We start from the raw sequence: 22,379 nt of genomic DNA on the forward strand, positions 1-22,379 counted from the left end.
ATGATTAGAGAATTTTCATTTTTGGGTGAACTATCCCTTGAAGACACAAATTACATGGTTGTGATGGCCACCTCTCTTTCCAGAGCCACACAGGCATATGACCCCTCCTGTAGCTCCATCAGCATCAAATCAGAACCCATCTCCCCACCCAGAGAACATGCTGCTCAGTCTATTTACCCCCCCATCCACACCATGTCTGCGCCAAACTCCAAACATGAAGTGGGTCATTCTCCTGCAGAGAGCTTCAGCTCTTCTGGTAGTTCATATGAGTGTAGCGACCGAGAAGACCAACGGTTGGACTCTCAGTCGGTCACCGCTACCCCAGGACAAGGTAGTAAAACATCACCAGGGACTGTGGACCAGGACAATCCGTCAGTCAAACGCATGCGAACAGACAGCTGTGTAACTTAGGATCATGACTGGCTCAAAGGAAATCTCAAAAAGTCAAGTTTCTGTCAGCATGTGTTACAGATACAGACACTGCAGTTGAATGATGCTTTTTGCAGGAAACAATATGAAGGCACATCACAGTGGTGTCCGTGAAAAGGAAATATGAAGTATAAAGAATGTGTGGAGCTATTAATTTGCTCATTGTTTTATTATTCACATTTTTATAGGGTTAAAAGTCTATATAATGAAGTGTCTGAGACTTTTGGAGGAGGTGATATCTTAGCTGCATTTTTTGCAGTATAATAGGTTTTGCAAGTCAAATGTGTTATTTTTTTTATATTTTTTTGTCTTTATCTTGTGAGATTTCTCAATCAAAGCCATATACATTTTAAGTGAGACTCGCTATATCCTCTGCAATTCAGTGTAAGAGTGTTAATGCTCCAGTGATCACGGTTTATTCCATCAACATTGTACAGAAAACACTTCTGATACATTTTACAAATTTAAATGGATGGAACTCAATGACGTCAAGTTGTGACAAAATGTTCTAAAATTGTGTTGCTTTAGTTTTAATTAATTACATTGAACAAGCAGAAAAAGTCATTTTTTGTGTTCTCTTCTTCCACAAAAGGAACATTGTTTTAGGAGCAAGTCATTACATTTTGTTGAAAGATTATGAAGACAATTTTTTTTTTCCTCCATGGAATAATGCAAATTATGAATCATGCATTATAACATCTGGAATGTGTACAATAAGGGGAAATGATAGGGTCAGTTTTCACTTTATGTTGACTTTAAATCCCACAATCCCTTTATAAAAACAGACTATAAAAATGTCACTTCTCCTTGATCAAAATTAATTTGTGAATTAGATGCCTGGTATAATTTAAACAATGTTAATATTGTAAATACTGTCGTTCTGTTGTTACACAAGCATTTAAAATATACCTAGCTTATTTAAATGTTTTATAGTGTTTTTATCTTTTATTCAGACTGAATGTGATGGGGATATCCCCAATATTGCAAAGGAACAGTGTTCACACCATAGTGTACAATTGGGTTTAAACACTGGCTGTATATTCACTGGTTGCTATGCGATCATGAAGAGCAAACATTGAGCCCAATGTATCCAATTAGATGTTTTTCAGTACTATATATATATATATATATATATATATATATATATATTTTTTTTTTTCCTGCTAATTCCAGTTTTTTTTTTGCAGCTCTGTTTCTAATGCCAACGTTCTCAAAGTTTTCTCATGCCAGATAAAATCTGTTTTCACCGATGCCAGTACAATCTTTGCAACTTGAGAAGCACATATTATATGATGCTTATTGTCAAAGCCCTTTATTGTTTGTATGCCATAATGAGTGAAAATAAACACAATATTACTAACCTCTGTGATGGTCTTTGTCGTTTAGTTGCTTTGGAGTTATTTATTTAATGCAACAATTATCTAGGTCACTCATTTCTGTTGAAAAATGTTTATGGGTATTAAACAGGATGTGAATTGTTTGATGCTGAAAGAATACAGCTTGAGGTCTTTCCCTCATAACCACAGAATTATGTAGAGCTGACATAGTTCCCCCATTTTCTCATTCGTTTCAGTCTGGTAAACATTACAGGAAATGTTTTAACAGTATTTTGGTTTCTATTATTCAATTGTTTGAAACTTTTTCAAAGGGAATTTCTATGCTGTTTTTATGGTTAATATGATGTCACAATAATAATATTTGTAAGTTTAGCAAAAGACAAATCTGAATTTAATTGCAATAATCAATGGATATTGTAAATGTACCCCAAGAAATGTTTTGCATAATAATTTTTAATCCATTTCTGTCAAAATGCAGTATATACATTGGCGGCCAAAAGTTTGGAACAGATTTTACTCTTTCAGAAGGAAATTAGTACTAAATTCAACAACGTGGCATTCAACTGATCACAAAGTATAGTTTATTGATGTAAACAGCACCATCACTATTTGAAAAAAAACATATTTGATCAAACCTAGACCGGCCCCATTTCCAGCAGCCATCACTCCAACACCTTATCCTTGAGTAATCATGATAAATTGCTAATTTGGTACTCGAAAATCACTCTTCAGCTGACAGCTTCATTGAATTCTCCCCGCTCAATACCAGTTTCATGTAAAACAGTAAAGAGAAGACTCAGGGGTGCAGGCCTTATGGGAAGAATTTCAAAGAAAAAGCCACTTTTGAAACCGAAAAACAAAATGAAAAGGTTAGAGTGGGCAAAGAAACACAGACATTGGACAACAGATATTTGGAAAAGAGTGTTATGGATCTTAACCCCATTGAGGTTTTGTTAGATCAGCTAGAATGTAAGGTGCGTGAGAAGTGTCCGACAAGACAGCCACATCTATGCTGCAGGAAGCGTGAGATGAAATGTCACCTGAATATTAAATATCAAATTGCAATAGGACATTTTCACGTTATTAATGTCCTGACTATACATTGTGATCAACTGAATGCCATTTTGGTGAATAAAAGTACCAATTTCTTTCCATAAGAGCAAAATCTGTACATTATTCCAAACTTTTGGCCTCCAGTGTAAGTCAAGTCTGCTGCCTATCTAGTTTTGAGCACATAAAAACACATTTTCAATATTGCATTTTATACATTTAGAAAACAGATCAAATAGAATAATTTGTCATTTTAGCTGTGTCACGAACCCCGCTCCTCTGCCCCATCCCCGCTTTCGTCGCACGCACACACTCCCTCCACGAGCTTACACGCTCGCTTCCCTCCCTCGAGCTCACACGCTCATTCTGCTCCCTCGAGCTCACACGCTCGTTCCGCCTCGTTTTGCTCCCTCGAGCTCGCACACTCGTTTTGCTCCCTCGAGCTCACATGCTCATACGCTATCTCTTCCCCCGAGCTCTCACGCTCGTTTTGCTCCCTCGAGCTCACATGCTCATACGCTATCTCTTCCCCCGAGCTCTCACGCTCGTTTTGCTCCCTCGAGCTCTCCTGCTCGTATGCTATCTCCACCCTCGGGCTCTCATGCACGCTCCTATGGCCAGAACATTATGACCACCTGCACTCGTCTCAATCACCCCTTTATTCGTTTCACCTGCACTCGTCTCATCACCTTTCATTGTTTACACCTGCACCTTCCCCTATAAATACCACAGCACATCCGTTTCACGGGGGTTGGTTATTGTATTTAGTTTCCCGTCTCTTTGCCCCCCGCTAGTCTCGTCTAGTTTAGTACTCATCTCGTTTACCCCTTAGCTTGCCAGCTCCCCTTGTTCCCCTGTCTTTTGCTCCCACTAGTCCCGTTACTCTGATCCTGTTTCCTGGCTTCGACCTCCCCACTCTCGTTGACCACTCTCTCCCGGATTTGCCCCCTTTACTCCACTTTGATTCCCCGGCTCTCGACCCTACGCTTACCTCGACCTTTCTCCCTCTGGAATATCCCTACTGTACCTTCGCCTGCTCTTTATTTAATAAAAGCAGTTTTTTGACTTACATTGTGACTGTCTCTTCTTGTGCAGGTTACAAGCTGATGCTTTATTAGCTACATATACAATAATATACACTGATCAGCCATAACATTAAAACCACTGACAGGTGAAGTGAATAACATTTATTATCTTGTTACAATGGCACCTGTCAAGGGGTGGCTATTATGGCTCGTATAACATGTTATCGCAATAGCACCATGAATTCAAAATGTTCGCAAGACAAATTAAACATTTTGTACTGCATATATATTACTTTAAATCACCATTGAGTGGTTAAAACAGCTTTTACTGACCTCATGTGAATTCCACTCGTAGAATGAGGCATAAAGTCATTGATAACACTGTGCATCTCCAAAATGGCAGGTCTAGAGGGGTGTTCCCAGTTTGCAGTGGTTAGTGCCTTCCAAAAATGGTTCAAAGAAGGACAACCAGTGAACCGGCGACAGGGTCATGGGCGCCCAAGACTCATTGATGCGTGGGGGGAGCGAAGGCTAGCCAGTCTGGTCCGATCCCACATAAGACCTACTGTAGCAAACATTTTTGAAAAACGTAATGCTGGCCATGATAGAAAGGTGTCAGAACACACAGTGCATCACAGCTTGATGCGTATGGGGCTGCATAGCCGCAGACCAGTCAGAGTGCCCATGCTGACCCCTGTCCACTGCCTAAAGCACCTACAATGGGTATGTGAGCATCACAATTTTCTTTTAGATCATGTGGCCGACCGGGTGTATGTGCTGTGTTTACCTTGGGAAGAGACGGCAGCAGGATGCACCATGGGAAGAAGGCTGGCTGGCAGAGGCAGTGTGATGCTCTGGGCAATGTTCAGCTGGGAAACCTTGGGTCCTGGCATTCATGTGGATGTTACTTTGACACACACCAACTACCTAATGATTGTTGCAGACCACATACATCCTTTCATGGCAACGGTATTCCCTGATTGCAGTGGCCTCTTTCAGCAGGATAATGCACCCTGCCACACTGCAAAAATTGTTCAGGAATGGTTTGAGGAACATGACAAGTGTTGACATGGCCTTCAAGTTCCCCAGATTTCAATCCAATTGAGCATCTATGGGATGTGCTGGCCCAACAAGTCAGATTCATGGAGGCCCCACGTCGCTACTTACGTGTTGATTACGTGTTGATGCCAGATACCACAGAATACCTTCAGAGGTCTTGTGGAGTCCATGCCTCGACGGGTCAGAGCTGTATTGGTGGCTCGAGGGGGACCTGCATGATATTAGGCAGGTGGTTTTAATGTTGTGGCTGATCGTTGTACTTATTGAAAGTGCAAATCCCCTGGAGCAGCCTATGGTTATGTGACATGCTCAATGCACAATAGCGATCATTCAAGATTTGCACCTTGCAGGATTCCTACCTGCAACCTTAAAGTTACTACACTAGATATTTACCACCACTATATTTGCCATTCAACCACCAGGGGTCATAAATAGATTGTCGTCTTACAAAAAGGTAAAATATGTAGGCCTAATGTTGAGCCCATTACCAAACTATCAAATAATAAAAGAACAATACAAATAAAGTGATTTAGTTTCTTACTGGAGACCACTTCAGTGTGCTGATTTTTTATTTGAACAGATTTTTCCTATTTCCTGTGGAACAAGACACACAGGGCTTATGCTCAGCAGAGAGAAAACATGAAGAGTCGGTTAATGAGCTAACCTGAACTGACAAATGGAAAAGAATGAAAAGCGGCCGCCTGTTATGTGAAACTCATAATGGATTGCTATCTGATCCATATTGCAGCAGCCTTGTCTAATGTGGGCCAAAAAGCGACCTCGCATAATTGGGCGGCATATAGGCTATTGCCATCTAACAACTATTTAGAATGAGACACAACTGTCGTCCTCCAGGGGGCTCGTAGCGACTCAGAAAGCCTAATCCTCCACTGAATCGCATTCAAAATCAGGACGTTTTTGTGTAATGTGTGAGGTCTATTCACTTATATAATATTATTTTACTCTTTTAATTAGTACATACAATCAAAATTAAAATTGGTTTAAAATCTCTCTCTCTCTCTCTCTCTCTCTCTCTCTCTCTATTATTATTCTTTAAAAATACCCTGCCCAATAATCACAAACGACTGTGATTGGTCCATCCTGACCAGAAAGTATTAAAGTAACACATCATTGCACGCCGCCAATGAGCTGCTTCAAAAATACTTTACACCTGAATAGTGACACAGATAAACTTTAAAAGTCACTAAACTAGAGAAAGAAACAAAAAAAACAAAAACAAACAAAAAAAAAAAACAAACAAAACAAAAACAGAGAACAGAGAACAGAGAACAGGAGAATTATTATTCATACCCATCCTATCAGACCAATTAAAAATAACTTCCTGGCCACTAAGTTCCGCCCATATGAACATTACTATCTCATAGTAATTCCATTCTACCCACATGCTCTATTTCAGTGACTGAATAGTCTCTGCTATAATTCATCACTAAGGTCTTTCGGCATTACTCATATCACTCGTGGAGTAGGAAGTACATTGCAAGCAAGACTGCTGTGTACACATGAGGTGTTTTCTCTTCGGTCCAAAACGTGAGCGCCACAAAGTACTTTTTGAAAATGATTTAAACACTGGACGTCAGGTAGGAATGTTTCTGGTAATTCCTGATAAAGTGATTTATTTAAAATAGTGTCTTTCAAATGAATTGACTGTTTGATTAGCTACCTGTTGGGTCAGTCCCACAAGAAAATGTGCATGGCGTCGATATTTTTATTAACTTTTATGACACAGAAAATGGGTGGGAAATTAGTCTTTGTTTTACCCTTAATCTCTCCATAATCTACATCACAGCATTTCATATGACAGACAGATACCAAATCACATACATGTGCTTGAAGGTTTTTATTTTTCAGAACTGTTGCATTCAATGTATTTTTGGTTGTCACTTTGTAGACAGTAACACATACTTCTTTGTGAAAGTGAATGTAGTTTCAATCCATTGTATATTGGGAGGGACAATGTTTGACAATTGTTCAAGTGTCACCAGTAAGTCAGATGATGCTGGAATGTTGCTCAGTAACCATCAATAATAATAATAATAAAGGTTAAAAATATTTCTTGCCCTTTGTAATGTCATTGATCCTTTCACATAGCAATAGAACAAGGTTCCCATGGCCATGGAAAAATCATGGAAATTCATTGGTCAAAATGTGTGGGAACCAGACAGATAGATAGCTAGATAGATAGATAGATTGATTGATTGAAAGTGAATGTGTATATACTATTTGCAAAATACACCATGTACACAATATGCATACTGAATCCACAATCTGTTCCACAAATATTTGTTTTAATTGTACACCATATGTACCCAGAACATTTGTAAATGAGAGAAATGGCTGTGGGTTCTGGCCTTGTTTGCAAAAAGTCAGCAGCATTTTTTTACTGTTATTCTTTGTATTTACAAATTGTCTAACACACTTGGATAGGAAACCAAACATTCTCAGGTGTAAACTGGTCTATGTATTGGTGGGTTTGTATATATTGTACATCTTTGTATTGACAGCTGCATCTGGCTCTGGACTTCCTGTACTGATGGGATGGACTCTGACTCGAAATGAATGAAGTTGCAACAAGACTTATAGCCATAGTTTGAGGGGGGGGGGAAAGGCTGAAGAAGGAAGTGTGGAAGAGTGTTATTGAAGCTACTTGGATGCCATTTGGACCGCTCCACCTTAATGGTTAGTGCTAACCTTAACTTTACTGCCAGCTTTATTTGCTTTAAAGTTAATGATTAAATGCAGTTTTAGTAAGTGGTTGTATCTATCGCTTAATTTAGCTAATGTAGATGTGGCTATTGTGTTAGTTATTGGTGTAGTCCCCAAGAGATGCTGTTTTCAAGATCCTGATTTCAAATGTTATTTGGTGTAAATTAATTTTAAAGGAATAGGACACCCAAAAATGATAATTCTCTCATGATTTACTCACCCACATGCCATCCCAGATGTGTAAGCCTTTCTTTCTTCTGCTGAACACAAACACAGATATTTTGAAAAATATCTCAGCTCTGTAGGTCCATACAATGCAAGTGAATGGTGGCCAGAGATTTGAAGCCCCAAAAATCCCATTAAGGAAACATAAATGTAATCAATAAGACTCCAGTGGTTAAATCTGAAAACAAGTTGTAGATCATTTTGGGGGTGATCTATCCCTTTAAATTCTGCTGCAAAGCCATCATGGCATAGTTTTTGACATGTGAACTCATACTCAGTAGCTTTAAACCTCTAAAAAGCTTGAGGTCATGTTCTCAGTTTTAAAACCCAGAAGAGGATTATGCAGCTATTGCCTTTCTGAAATAATAATAATAATGATTATTATTTTTATAAGATGAATAATTAAATCATAAATAAATAACAATAATAGCAACAATAACTTTTATTATTGTTATTTTTATTACAATTGTTATTGTAATTTTAAATAAATAATTAAAACATATTTTAAACTAAATTATTTAATAATATAAAAAATTATTTACTTTTATTTTTTTTTATAATAATGTTATTAAATACGATGATACTAATAATAGTAATAAAAACATATTGTTATTGTTATTAAAAGTAATAAGAAACAAATAAGAAAAATTGCAAACAGAATTTGCAAGATTGCCAGAGATTGTTGTTCGTGGTTGGCAGAGCTTTTCCTCTCCATAAAGCACACACACACACACACACACAGCTTAAAGGATTACTTTTCAACACTCTCTATAGTTTCTCCCTGCATTTGTGCATTAAACATGTTCTATATTTGGTTCTTGGACTACAAACGTCATGGCTGTTTTATGAATATGACATGGATGTCATATTCATGACATTTGGTTTCCCTAAAAACTCACAAGCCTTTACACAATTGTTTTGAGTGTGAAAGTGGTGTATGTTTTGTGGACATGACATAAGAAAATGTGCTAAATTGGTACTTGCACATTCACCACCAGGATGTTAGAGTGTTGTGGTTGGTTGGTAAGTGATTGTTTACTGGCCCAAGTCAAAATAGCCTATCCCCAAGTCTATAATATTCTGTTTGCTGGATAAGGCTTGGGCCCCGCCTTCAATATATGTCAATGGATTATTTTCCCTGCCACATTGAAAAAAAAAAGGGACAGCAGCTCTATTGAAAATAGTTCACTAAACCAGTTCACTTAAATTCAACTCAATACATTTATGTTTGAGAACATAATTACATTGTGTAAAGTCCAAGTGATATTCAACAAAAGTGATATGATCGCATTGCTATGAAGTGGATTCAGTCTTCTAACGGATGGTGTTCACTCAACTTGAATTTAGTTTGCTCATTTAATTTATTAAAAATACAATTCTTAAGCAATTAGTCTCAAATGTATTTCATAATGACAAATCCATCTATATGGAATGATATTCCGGACATTATTCAAAAGGAATTGCAAATCGCGCATTACGGTTTGCATTTTCGTTTAAGCGAACGCACAGTGACTGCCAAATTTCAAATGGAAAAGCAAAGTCCGTTTGCAACTGTGTTTCCCATATCTTACGAGTTTTGGCCCTGTCATATTTAAATAGCAATTTCAATTACCACGTCTGCTTTTTCACTTTCTCAGCGTCGCGTATGTAGCCAGCCAAAACTCAAATGGAATACTAATTCCCTTAGTATTTCCATTTCCGATGCCTTACACGGAAACCTGTCAATCAGGGTCAAGGGTGGGATTATGCTATGGGGCGTGTTTGTCTTGGGAAGTGACATCACTCACAGTCTTTCAGGATCAATAATTAGCACTGCACTTTATTCATCTATAATCTCACACTGGACTGTCAACATATTCTCCTCAATATACTACTTCATAGATATATATATATATTTCATATACTCCTACTTATTGTATTGTGTATTGTAAATTGTGTGTATTGTTTACTGTACATTGTATATAATTATTGTGTTGTGTAAGTATGTGTACATTTGATTTGTAAATTGTTTTGTGTAAGTATGTTGTTTACTGTAATTGGTATATGTCTCGTCACTGTCATGACTGCTATGTTGCTCGGAACTGCACACAAGAATTTCACCCACTGTTGCACTTGCGTACATGGTACTGTGACAATAAAGTGATTTGATTTGATTTGATTTGATTTGATAAACCGGCGTCTGTTCAGGGCATCACCTCTTGACCGTCGACTGTGAGTGACGTCACTTCCCAAGACAAACACGCCCCATAGCATAATCCCACCCTTGTCCCTGATTGACAGGTTTCTGTGTAAGGCATCGGAAATGGAAATACTAAGGGAATTAGTATTCCATTTGAGTATTAGAAAATCAGTTATTTTGAATTCTTATAATAAAGGTGGCTTAAATTTCATTAATTTTGATTCTCTTAACAATCCCTTGAAAATTAATTGGCTTAAACGTTTCCTTCACAATCAATCTTCTGTTTGGAGTATAATCCCAAGATATATTTTTTCTCAATTAGGAGGTATACATTTTCTTTTAATGTGCAATTATTCAATTAGTAAACTTCCTGTCAAACTTTCCAATTATCATCAGCAGATGCTTATGGCTTGGAAACTTATTTACAAGCATAATTTCTCGCCACACAATTTTTTAATTTGGAACAACTGTAATATTCTTCATAAGAGGAAATCTTTATTTCTTGAAAACTGGTTCAATATTGGGGTGATATTAGTAAACCAGCTCTTTGATAGTGAAGGTAATTTATTTAATTATTCCGATTTTGTTTCAGGATACCAATTCCCAGTATCTAGTAAAGAATTTAATATAGTTTTCAAGGCCATCTCTTTGGAAATCTGTATGCTGTTTAGAAACAATAATAGTGCTACAGTGACTTCTGTTTCTCCCCTAGCCCTGAATCTACTGTGGTTGGTTCTATTTGTTTTTCAATACATAAATCCAATTATAAAATTAGGTCATTATTTTTGGACCCTGTTACTTCAATTCCTTCCTCCATTTCTTATTGGAATAACCTTTTTGATGATATTAAATGGTCATATGTTTGGTCACTTCCTCAGAAATTCTTTCTAACTAATAAAGTTAAAGAAATATCCTATAAAATTATTCATAGATTTTATCCAGTTAAATACTTTTTAAAGAAATTTAGAAATGATATTGATACTTCCTGCTCTTTTTGTGAAGCCTCCTCTGAAACTGTTGATCATTTGTTTTGGGAATGTCTTCTTACTCGGTCTTTCTGGAACAATATTGATGGTCTGATTGTCCAAAAGGTTTTATGTAACTTTTCTTTATCATATAGACACATTCTTTTTGGATTTTATGTTAAAGACAAGAATCTAATTAATGCATGTTTTTGTATAAACCTTCTTTTATATATTGGAAAGTTTCATATCCATGAATGTAAATATATGAAAAGTAAACCCCACTTTTTCAAAGAAGAATTGAAGATGTATTTAAATACAGTTTCAACTTCTGTTAATAAGAAAGCAATGAAAACATCCAGAATTAGTGCCATGTTTAATATTCTCTCTTAATGTTTTTTTCTTTTGTGCCCTCTTCTTCTTTTTTTTTCTTTCTTCTCTTACTCTCTTTTCTTTTTAGACTATTGTTGAATATATTTAAATTTCACGTTTCCTCTCTTAATGTATTCTGAACCATAATTTCTCTTTTGTTTTGAAAGATTGTTTATATTTCTTGTATGTATCGTCTTGTTCTGTTTGTTAATATTGCAATAAAATAAAAAAAAAAAATAGTATTCCATTTGAGTTTTGGCTGGCTACATACGCGACGCTGAGAAAGTGAAAAAGCAGACGTGGTAATTGAAATTGCTATTTAAATATGACAGGGCCAAAACTCGTAAGATATGGGAAACACAGTTGCAAACGGACTTTGCTTTTCCATTTGAAATTTGGCAGTCACTGTGCGTTCGCTTAAATGAAAATGCAAACGGTAATGCGCGATTTGCAATTGCGTTTGGATTATGTCACATTTTATGCGTCCACAAATTGAAAACGCAATTGCAAATACAATTTGCAATTCCTTTTGAATAATGTCCGGAATATCATTCCATATATCTATGTTCACTTAATCCAATTGTGTTGGGACTATGTGAGTAATATGTGTCATCAATGTATGGGACAGGTGATTTCCAGTTCCCACAATGCTTTGCATGGGACTGGATTGGGAGAGTAAATTTTTTAAATTAAGTGATATTTTAATGTATTTGTATGCAAAATGAAACGGGTATGTTTTAAGGCCCAGATATACTTGATATGAAATCAAAGAATGGTGTGATGTAATTTAGAACCAAATCTGGCCAAAAAGGTGTTTTTTGCGGTGTTATTAACAGCTTGTCTGAGCAAACTTTTAGAAAAACTTCTAACTGGTTGCTAAACACCTTGCTGCAATTGGTCCACATTATCAGTAGGTGTGACCTGAAGTTCCACCTTTTACTTTGTTTACGTTTTTCAATCAGTATTCAACATGATCACACTGGCGTACAAGTCCATGTCATGCTATTTTGAATTGTATTATTATTTGTCTACCAAAGGAATAAAATCTACTCCAATACTCTCAAGCGCATATTCACTGATGTGCCATCTGCAGGGAAAGCCATAAACCTGTCTTTGCGAGGGCCTGGGTAGCTCAGCGAATATTGTCACTGACTACCACCCCTGGAGTCGCGAGATCGAATCCAGGGTGTGCTGAGTGACTTCAACCAGGTCTCCTAAGCAACCAAATTAGCCCGGTTGCTAGAGAGGGTAGAGTCACATGGGGTAACCTCCTTGTGTTCACTAAAATGTGGTTCTCGCTCTGGGTGGGGCACGTGGTGACCTGTGCGTGGATGCTGCGGAGAATAGCGTGAAGCCTCCACTTGTGCTATGTCTCGTGGTAACGTGATAAGATGTGTAGATTGACTGTCTCAGATGCGGAGGCAACTGGGATTCGTCCTCCACCACCCGAAATGAGGTGATTCACTACGACACCATGAGGACTTCGAGCGAATTGGGAATTGGGCATTCCAAATTCGGGAGAAAAAAAAAAAAAACTCTGAGTGTAACCGGCACATATTATGGCTCGTATAACATGTTATCGCAATAGCACCATGAATTCAAAATGTTCGCAAGACAAATTAAATATTTTGTACTGCATATATATTACTTTAAATCACATTGAGTGGTTAAAACAGCTTTTACTGACCTCTTGTGAATTCCACTCGTAGAATGAGGCATAAAGTCATTGATAACACTTTTGTAAGGTTTTGCATGTAGCGTCCTCATATGTAAATGCTCCTTTAAATGCCTCCCACAGCAGTTTGACTGGTCTCTGAATTTTAGGGATGGGGAGTCGACTCCAAAAGAGTTGATTCCTCAACACTGACTCATAGAATCCTAGAATCTGTGTTGACTATAATACAGGAATCTATTCTTTAGTTCTTTATCGACAAATCAAGTTCTTCTGAACCCAAACTATTGATTATTTTGAGAAACAAAACAATACTTTTTAACTACAAATATTCGCTTCCGTACCTCTGTCACATGCTCTCATGATAAACTCGTTGGTTAGGTCACACATGTGGAGGAGGCAGGAAGCGTGTCATTGTTCACAAGATAAATTTACACCGACCAAGTACCGTCCACAAACCAAAACAGTTCAAAACTTTTTCAAAACAATATATAAATTATTTCCAAATAATAAAACAATACTGCAGTAAATAACCATCCTTTTTTTCAGAGCAATGCCGTTGCGTTATCTACTTATTCTTTAGCAGAAATATATAGGCTATATGACTGTCAGGAATTCAAGCCACACAATTTGTAGTTAGTGAAACCAAGTGTGAGAGAGTTTACTGAGATTCACAGGATTTACAGGGTTTACACAGTGGGATCAATGGTACAGGTGATATCTTCACAAACTTATTTATGCAGACAGTGAGCGAGTGAATTGAGTGCAGGTGGAGTGAATTCGAAATCGGGTGATGAGGAACGGAGTGCTGAGGAAGGTGTGACAATGACAAAGTTTCCTCCTCCTCCAGGTGACAAGTGATCTTACCGAAGAGCTTACATCATCCCTCTCATGAGCATGCTCTGTACATAGATGTACTGAAGTGAACATTTGTAGTTAAAAAGTATATAAGTATTGTTTGGGTTCAGAAGAACTTTATTTGTCGACTGGAGTCGTGTGGATTATTTTGATGCACCCTACATATGCATTTTGGACCGTCAAAAAATTGATTATATTTACTTCCATTGTTTAAAGGAGGAGGCCTGAAATGAAATCCTAAAAATCTTAAATTCAGTTTTGATGAAGAAAGAAACTCAAAGAGAAAGGTGTGTGACAGATTTGAAAACTTTCTGTGTTTTGTGTAGTATTACATCAATGCAATGGACAGTGTTTGGACATGTGGATTATTCCAATTTGTCTAGTTTCTATTTGACAAAGAAATAAATGACCCAGCCTGTTTATTTTTATTTTCCCTCTTAAAATTGGATATGAGCAGCAGTAGGTAATGACACTGTTAGCAGTCATTTTAAGGTAAAGTTACACTATGTCTCTAAATTAGAATAATGTAAAAAAAAAAAAAATTGAGTTTAGAGTTTTTGTCTTCGTGTCATATATTTTAAAAACTCTTAAAGTGAAACCAAAAACTACATTTAGTGTGTGATAAAGACTGCACTCTTCACAGGGCCATCGCCAGAACATATGGAATAAGAAACTCTATTATCTTAAATGAACGGGTAAACAAGTGATATTTTTCAAAGCAATAACTACACCAACATATCTTAATTAAACGCACTGCTAGTAAATCTGTTGAGGTCGAGACTATAGAGTTCAAAACGCTTCCGTTTTTAAATTTTCACCACATTCCATAAAAAACAATTTCATGTATCATACTGTACAGTACATACTGTAATGGTCCAAATTAAGAATTCTTTTATTTTATTACATCCCCATACTAGGCTTATAGATAATTATTGAAGTGAATCGGGCACGAATATATGCACAATTTGTTAAATCATCTGTATGGTAGCAATGTAGAGTCAGCTTTTCCCGTCCCACTAAAAGTTAGGGTTATGATTTGGATAGGAGACACTGACCAGTTGTTGTAGAAAAATTTTAATTTACTATGGAGCAGTAAACAGATGCAGTAAGAAGTGGATTAAGTGAGCTATTTACGAGGGAAAATGAATGACGATTTATATAATTCCATTGATTGTCAGTTGGAAAGGCACTGCCAACTGCCCACTAATGGCCACCCCTGGGGACATCCCTGAATTTTGACACAATCCTGATTTCATTGACTCCATTGGCTGCAGTTGGAAATCGCAGTTGTCTCCAAAAACTCTAAATCAAAACACTCATACTGAATGTTTGCATGTTTAGAACTTCTATTTTACCCCTGAACGAAGAATGAAGAAGAACTCCTCCGGATGTATATCGGGGCCTTCAGTGTTTAATGTTCTGTTATGTTGGGATTTAGAGGAGTTTCTGTCATGTTAATTTTTTTGGAGGATACTATTGTGGACAAGACTGCAGCTAATGGTTAGGTCGAGGTTGGGTACATTACAATTGAAAAATGAATGTGTGTGCATTGCTTTTGTCATTAAGAAAATACTGAGGGATCATCAGTAAAATGACTGATTGTGGATCTGTAAACTCTCGGCAGCACCATACTTGTTTTACAGTAAAAAAGTATATATATAATATGCTAATGTGTTTGTTGCTAGCTAGCAACAAACTGCAAGGTTCAATAGAATTATTGGAACAGACCAAATTTAAGTTAGCTTAACTCAATTAATTTAGGTTTCTGCTAAACAAAGTAGACCCTACATGTTCATTTCATATCTAAGAAACATATTTTCATTGTGTGACAATCAGTGTCCACAATTTAATTAAGTTAAACCAACACATTTTCTTTTTCAGTGTATTTTATCTTTCGTCAGGTAAAAATTTAATGTTCAGTTGTTTAGAAAAGTAATTGCAAACATTTTCTTCATATCATTAATTTCTTTAAGAACAGTGTGGCATGATTTACATGTCAAAGTTTAATACTATGGTTGGGTTTGTTCAAGTCCCTAACCCTAATGAGCATTGATGCTTGCCTTCACAAACACCATAAAATAATCTGAGCTGAATCCTTGTGTCTGTGTTTTGCAAATCAGCACTGGTGTGTAAAAAAGCCTTGGTGTGTAGCTGTTAAGCCAGGCTTTTCGGCCAAACAAAGAAAGGGGATAAACGTAGTCACCCAGAAGACATTTGAGGAGCACCTATGATTTACACCCACGATATCTTAGGCCTGTTTAAAACAAATTAAAACACGAATTTGGAGAGAGTTCAGTCCTTAGATGACATTGTAGACCTGGGGCTATGCTGCAGATTTAAAAGGGTCTCAACTTGTTTGTTCTTTAAATCAATACACAAATTCAATACATCAACTTAAGCACAGCCAATGTTTTGCCACTGATTTATGATTCTGTTTCTGGGCCATTGTTTTAGAATACTCCAACTACCGACGTACTGTATCTTAAGGCAGTTTATTGTGCTGTATTTATGCAAAGAAGTCTGGTGATGTCAAAGTATACATTACATTTTCTTCTAGTCATAACACACTTAAAAGGTTAGTTCACCCAAAAAAATTTATTATCCCATAATTTACTCACCCTCAAGCCATCCTAGTTGTATATGACTTTCGTATTTCAGCCAAACACAGAGTAATATTGTGAACACGCGGACGGCTGTTACTGGATGCCAGTGATTATAGTTTATAAAGTTATAAATATGGATATGTTTCTTACAAAAATGCATCGCTTTGCTTCAGAAGGCATTTATTATCCCCCTGGAGCAGTATTGATTACATTTTGGTGGATGTGCTTTTTTGGGCTTCAGGTATCATAGACTCCCATTATAAAGCTTGGAAGAGGCAGGATCTTTTTTTTTTATAAACTCTGATTGTGTTTGTCTGAAATACGAAAGTCATATACTCCAAGGATGGCTGGAGGGTGAGTAAATGGGATTGTGGGATAATTTTTGGGTGAACTAACCCTTTAAGAGACTTGCCTCAATTGACTTGAACCTGTTTACACTTGCACACCAGTGCATGTAAGCCTGGAAAAATGTTCCTTCTTGTTTCGCATAAACTGATTTTCATATGTACAGTACAAAAAAAAAGTTTTGGAACATGCTTACCCAAGCTGTAAATAGCTTGTCCAGGCTGGTTTAGATGGTTAAGTCTACCAGAGCTGGTAGAGCCCTGACTGAGCTGGTTTGCCATCTTGGTCAAAGGCCCTGCTGGAAAGACAAAAGTCATAGCAACTTAAGGTGTTCAAGCTGGTTTTGGGAATGTGGAAGCTGGTTTGTTGCTGGTCTAAGATGGTCTACCAGCATTGCCAGTTCCCCAGAAGTTCAGTTTGGCATCAGCCTAAACAATCTTAGCTTGAAACCAGTATTAAATTCCAAAACACACCTACCACCTTAAAGTCAATATGAAATGGGATTCACAATAAGGTTTCAATTAGCCAGTAATTTATATATATTTTTTTTTTTTAACCATTAAATTTGTCTTAACATCAAACAAATTCAAACATTCTGGTGAAAATATTAACAGGTTGTGTCAGCAACCCTTTTAGCTGATTCCACAAGTGTACAATGTGATGCAATGCCGATGATAATGGTGCTTTGCTGGTATGGATGTTTACATTTTCTCAAGTCCTAATCCACGACTACATTTACATTTACATTTATGCATTTGGCAGACACTTTTATCCAAAGCGACTTTCAGTGCACTTATTACAGGGACAATCCCCCCCGGAGCAACCTGGAGTTAAGTGCCTTGCTCAAGGACACAATGGTGGTGACTGTGGGGATCAAACCACTGACCTTCTGATTCTCAGTCATGTGCTATAGCCCACTACACCACCACCACTCCTTTTTTTGATTGGATTGTGAAAAGCAGTCTCGAAATGGTGGTTGGAGGGAAGAGATTTGGGGGAATAAATAAGGGCTTGGTGACATCAGCTAAAAAAAAAGTAATTTCAGACATCAGCTATGATGTTCTTTCAGAGGCGGACCAAGTAATATTTTGATTACAAAGTTTAAAAGGGGCGAATTTACTAAACAGTTGTGGCACTTTTGCGTATAGTATTTACTAGTGCCTCCATTCTATGTAAATTAGTCTTGTCATAGATTGCACTTCATCTACAAAATTCCGTGCCATTTACCCAGTGTGCTAAACATTGTGCTATTCCGAAGAAAGCAGGCAGTAAACTTAAATATTTTTTTAAAAGTTAATGTACATTATCTATCAATCATGGCTGTAGTAATGGATCAAATAATGATCAAATAATGTAGAAGATCATTATAACCTGGCAAGCAAACTCTTGGCATTTTACTGGAGAACAAAGTGATGCTGTACAATGTCAGAATATCTGCTGCATTCTCTGCTATGTAGTGCTTTAAACTAGCCCTGTTCTTGTTATCAGTTCTTCAGCACTGATTTTGTGGGCACATTTGTGCCATTGCCTGATCAGCATATTTCCTTTAATGAATCTGGTGCTAATCCAGCACTAAGAGCACATGTAAATAAACAGCGCTTTCACCAGGTGGAGTTCATTCTTAGTGAATTCCCCCCACTGTGTTTTTCTTTCAAAGTAGTGTGCACTGATGAATCATTTACATGACCATTACAATCATTATTGGAAATACATGACTAGGAACATGTATTAAGAAAGTAAATTGTTGACTTAAGCTGATTTTAGCCTGCTTTCATCTTACCATTGCCATTTTTGTGTTCAAAAGTTTTGTATTTCATTTACTGTCTTAATGTCCTTGCAGGCCTTGGCCACAAGCCAGCTCTAGAGAGAGGCTTTTATGAGCGACTTTTGAAATTCTCCTAAACGCACACTCATACGCACTTCTCATGGAAGACAAAAAATCGATGATTGGCACCCTGCGACAAAAAGTCAAACTCTTTCGATACTCGAGGGTGGGCAGTGACAAAAACCCCAACAAGCCAGACGTGAGGGAGGAGCGCTTGCTGGACCAGCGAATGGGCGATTCTGTATTGGACGTCCTGCAGTGCACTCGGACATCCACCCTCAAAAGTCCCTCCAACAAGCAGCAAGCTGATGTCCGGCCTTCCTCTGCCTGCTACAGCAGCCCACCCACCCCCCTCAACCTGTCACTGACTAAGAGAGGGGGCGGTACTGGGCTCGCTGATTCGCTGACCATGCTGGTGGATTCAACAGGTTGGCCGTCGCAGGACTCAGTCACAGATGGCCTGTATGAGAAGCAGAACTTCTCAGAGGCTACAGAAGAGACGGAGCAGGTGCTGCAGATGAGGGACCCACCATCAGAGAGCTTGACAGAGGTAATGTGTGCTGTGTTGAGGTTTTAGTTGGGTTAATCATCAAAGCCGTTGAAGAGGAAGTGATATGTTCTGTTGTTTTTATGGCCACTTTCTCTGAAGATTGCGTTACACAAACCTGTTTTGTATTGCATTGAATTTCTTTTTCTTTTGGTATTGCAAGGTATTGTAGTTCCTCCGTTATGTTGAATTCTTACATTTGTGTGTTGTCAAATGTCTTAATTTCATAAGTTGAAAGAAATGTCACATTTGTCACAACTGCATGCTTAGTTTCAACATTAATGCATTGTAATGTGAATAAATAAATAATTCATGTGAAGTTAGACTCAAACAATGCAAATTAGGTAGATAGTGCCTGCATTTTTGCACTTTTTTCTTCTATTTCGCCTGCTTGCCTCCAGGGAAGATAGCAAAGCATCACTCCTATTGTGTAATACAGTTCCTCTGAACATGAGCAACTTGTCAGAAACTTGTCATGACATTTCTAAAACCATAGAATTAGGTAGTCCATGTTTAGAGCAAGCTGGTGCTCCTCCATTTGCTTAAACTGCAAATGATTGCTTGGGCTACCTGTACAGTACTGTAAATATCACACAAAAATAAACAAGCAAATATGGATCTTTCACACTTGGGTGGAGGTGGAAGTTTTGTTAGAGGACCTGTTATGTTAGGTTGCTTCCTTTAGCTTTGGTGATCTTCCTCTTTTATTTTAGAAGAGTATTTTACGATGTGTCAAATGTGTACTGCTTGTGGATGCTGTGCGTGAATATTTGAATATACTTTATGGGGTGAGTAAACTACTAAGAATTTAAAGTGATTCAAACAGTTTTATCACATTGGAAGATTAACTTTGGGTTTGCAGGAAAGAAGAGAAAGCTGTATACCTCTCCGCTTACGTTTTAATTGTCAAAGAAATGTATCCTTAAAAGGATTTTACACTAAAGAGTACAGTACACAGCAAACACTTATATTAGTTAAAGGCTTAACGGGTGTTAAACTGTATACTAAGTTTTTAGCCACACCTTAGGTGAATAGTCACGTAAAACCAGGGCTGTTTTTGTATTTTGTGGTTTCATAGCAGTGGAAAGTCAAATTCCTCAGGTTCTTTGTAATTAGTCATGTGGCTTTTTGTTCTTTCCTGAAGCTAAGGAATTTTTTAATAAAGATATTAAGGCCAGTGATCTTCAGTGCTATTCTAGAAATATGTAACATAAAATTAAAAGTAATAATGGCAAAGTACAGCCATCCAGTGTAATAAACCGTTCAAAGCTTATTGGCCATATCAGTTGCAAGTGACAAAATGTGGATACATGAGAAAATGTGCCAGTCTCATTGTTTGTGAATTACTGGCTTCTCTGATCATATCTAAATGATAAATTCACGCTTATCTTTGTTGTGATTGTTTTTGGACTGCAGAAGCCGCACTTCGACAGAAATGGTTCAAAAACGTCTGCCATACATGACAGTGAGCATAATAATGTAAGTTTTAACACGTTAAATGTGTTTGTGTATACTGTAGATGTGTGTGCGTTCAAGTGTACTATTAAATGTGATCATGGGCTGTTTAGAAGGACACATGAAGGTGATGTAGTACTTCAAATGCCCCTGAAATGGACCACTTTGTTCTCTATGGCATTTTTTGCCTTATCTGACATTGACGGCTCAAGGTTTGCTTCCAGGACATGCCACTGTCGAACAGAGATCAGAATTTTCAAAATTTTTCGTTACTTACAGAAAGTTTCTTCCATGGTTTATGGTGCTCCGTACTATTTGATGAAGTACAATGGTAGATGGGTAATAACATATTTATTAATATTTTATTCATCCTTCAGTTACAAATGTATATTTAAAATGATATACAGTAGGTAGTCAAAAACCACATTGAAAATCAGATATATTTTATTTAAATCTGGAAATAAACAAGAGTTTAGATAGTGCACTATTTTATGTCTCGAATCAAATTAGCAAATTTGTGTCACTGACCATGTTAACTCCTTTGTACAGATTACAACATTTTTAAATTATGCTTCACTGACCATGTTAACTCCTTTATACAGACTACAAAATTTTTAAATCATGCTGGATTTAAATTAAACTTTTCACTGCAGTTGTTATACTGATTGTATAATTATCACTGAAAACGTACAGTACATTTGTAGAAATGCAAAAAAGAAGCATTTTCAGTAGTGAACTTTAAGACCCCACTGAATATATACACAACATTTTATATTTCAGGTCCTATATATCATCACCACTTTTTTGTGTCATATTTTTATCACCTTTTTGCAGCATGAAAAGTGTTTAAATTTCTAATTTACTCAACCTCATGCCATTCCAGATGTGTATGACTGACTTTGTTCTGCAGAACACAAATGATAATTTTTAGAAGAATATCTCAAGCTCTGTAGGTCCTTAAAATGCAAGCAAATGGGTGCCAACATTTTTACACTCCTAAAAGCGCATAAAGGCATCATAAAAGTTATCCGTAAGACTAGGGGTTAAATACATACCTTCAGAAGCTTTTTTTTTTTAGGTGTGGGTGAGAAGCAGATAAATATTTTTGTACATTTTTACAATAAATTCTCCTCCCTGCTCAGTCTCTCTCCACTTTCACTTTCAGATTCTTCTTGTGTTTTTGGTGATTCACATTCTTCATGCATACGCCACTTACTGGGCAGGGAGAAGAATTTCTAGCAAAAATTGACTTAAATATTGATCTGTTTCTCACCCACACCTATAATCTCACTTCTGAAGATATGGATTTAACCACTGGAGTCTTATGGATTACTTTTATGCTGCCTTTGTGTTTTCTTTGGACCTTCAAAGTTCTGACCACCATTTACTTTAATTGCATGGACCTACAAATCTAAAATATTGTTCTAAAAATATTTGTTTATGTTCTGCTATTGAAAGAAAGTCATACACATCTGGGATATCATGAGGGTGAGTAAATGATGAGAGAATTTTCATTTTTGGGTGAACTATCCCTTTAAAATTGTCCTGCTTGGTGTGACCGATGAATTTGTAAAAGTTCAGATAGTCTAAATAAAGATCTCTTTTTATTCACCAGTAACATGTGAGGTACTGGAACTTACCTTGGTTGCATTTGCCATCTGCTTAAAGATGAACAAAGTTACAATAAATACAAAGACGTGCAGAATTTATAA

At 37.0% G+C, this 22,379-nt stretch overlaps 2 protein-coding genes across 6 annotated transcripts in view; both read left to right on the forward strand.

Moving 5' to 3' along the window:
* mef2ab (myocyte enhancer factor 2ab) overlaps positions 1–1,780 on the forward strand; it is a 34,862-nt gene extending 33,082 nt beyond the window's left edge. For both annotated transcript variants that reach the window (XM_052152045.1, XM_052152054.1), the window contains one exon: positions 84–1,780. In XM_052152045.1, coding sequence (XP_052008005.1) covers positions 84–411 — 328 coding nt within the window. In that variant the 3' untranslated portion in view covers positions 412–1,780. The remainder of the gene's footprint in view (positions 1–83) is intronic.
* Positions 1,781–6,370: 4,590 nt separating this feature from the next.
* mctp2b (multiple C2 domains, transmembrane 2b) overlaps positions 6,371–22,379 on the forward strand; it is a 35,732-nt gene continuing 19,723 nt past the window's right edge. The window contains exons 1-4 of one of the 4 annotated variants that reach the window (XM_052149736.1): positions 6,371–6,498; positions 7,423–7,597; positions 18,681–19,215; positions 20,629–20,691. In XM_052149736.1, the coding sequence (XP_052005696.1) occupies positions 18,766–19,215; positions 20,629–20,691 (513 nt within the window). In that variant the 5' untranslated portion in view covers positions 6,371–6,498; positions 7,423–7,597; positions 18,681–18,765. Of the gene's footprint in view, positions 6,499–7,422; positions 7,598–18,680; positions 19,216–19,937; positions 20,001–20,628; positions 20,692–22,379 lie in introns of those variants that run through there. The other 3 variants (XM_052149742.1, XM_052149747.1, XM_052149751.1) reach the window with 3 other exon arrangements.

The sequence above is a fragment of the Xyrauchen texanus genome, chromosome 2 (assembly GCF_025860055.1).
Source record: "Xyrauchen texanus isolate HMW12.3.18 chromosome 2, RBS_HiC_50CHRs, whole genome shotgun sequence".
NCBI lineage: Eukaryota > Metazoa > Chordata > Actinopteri > Cypriniformes > Catostomidae > Xyrauchen > Xyrauchen texanus.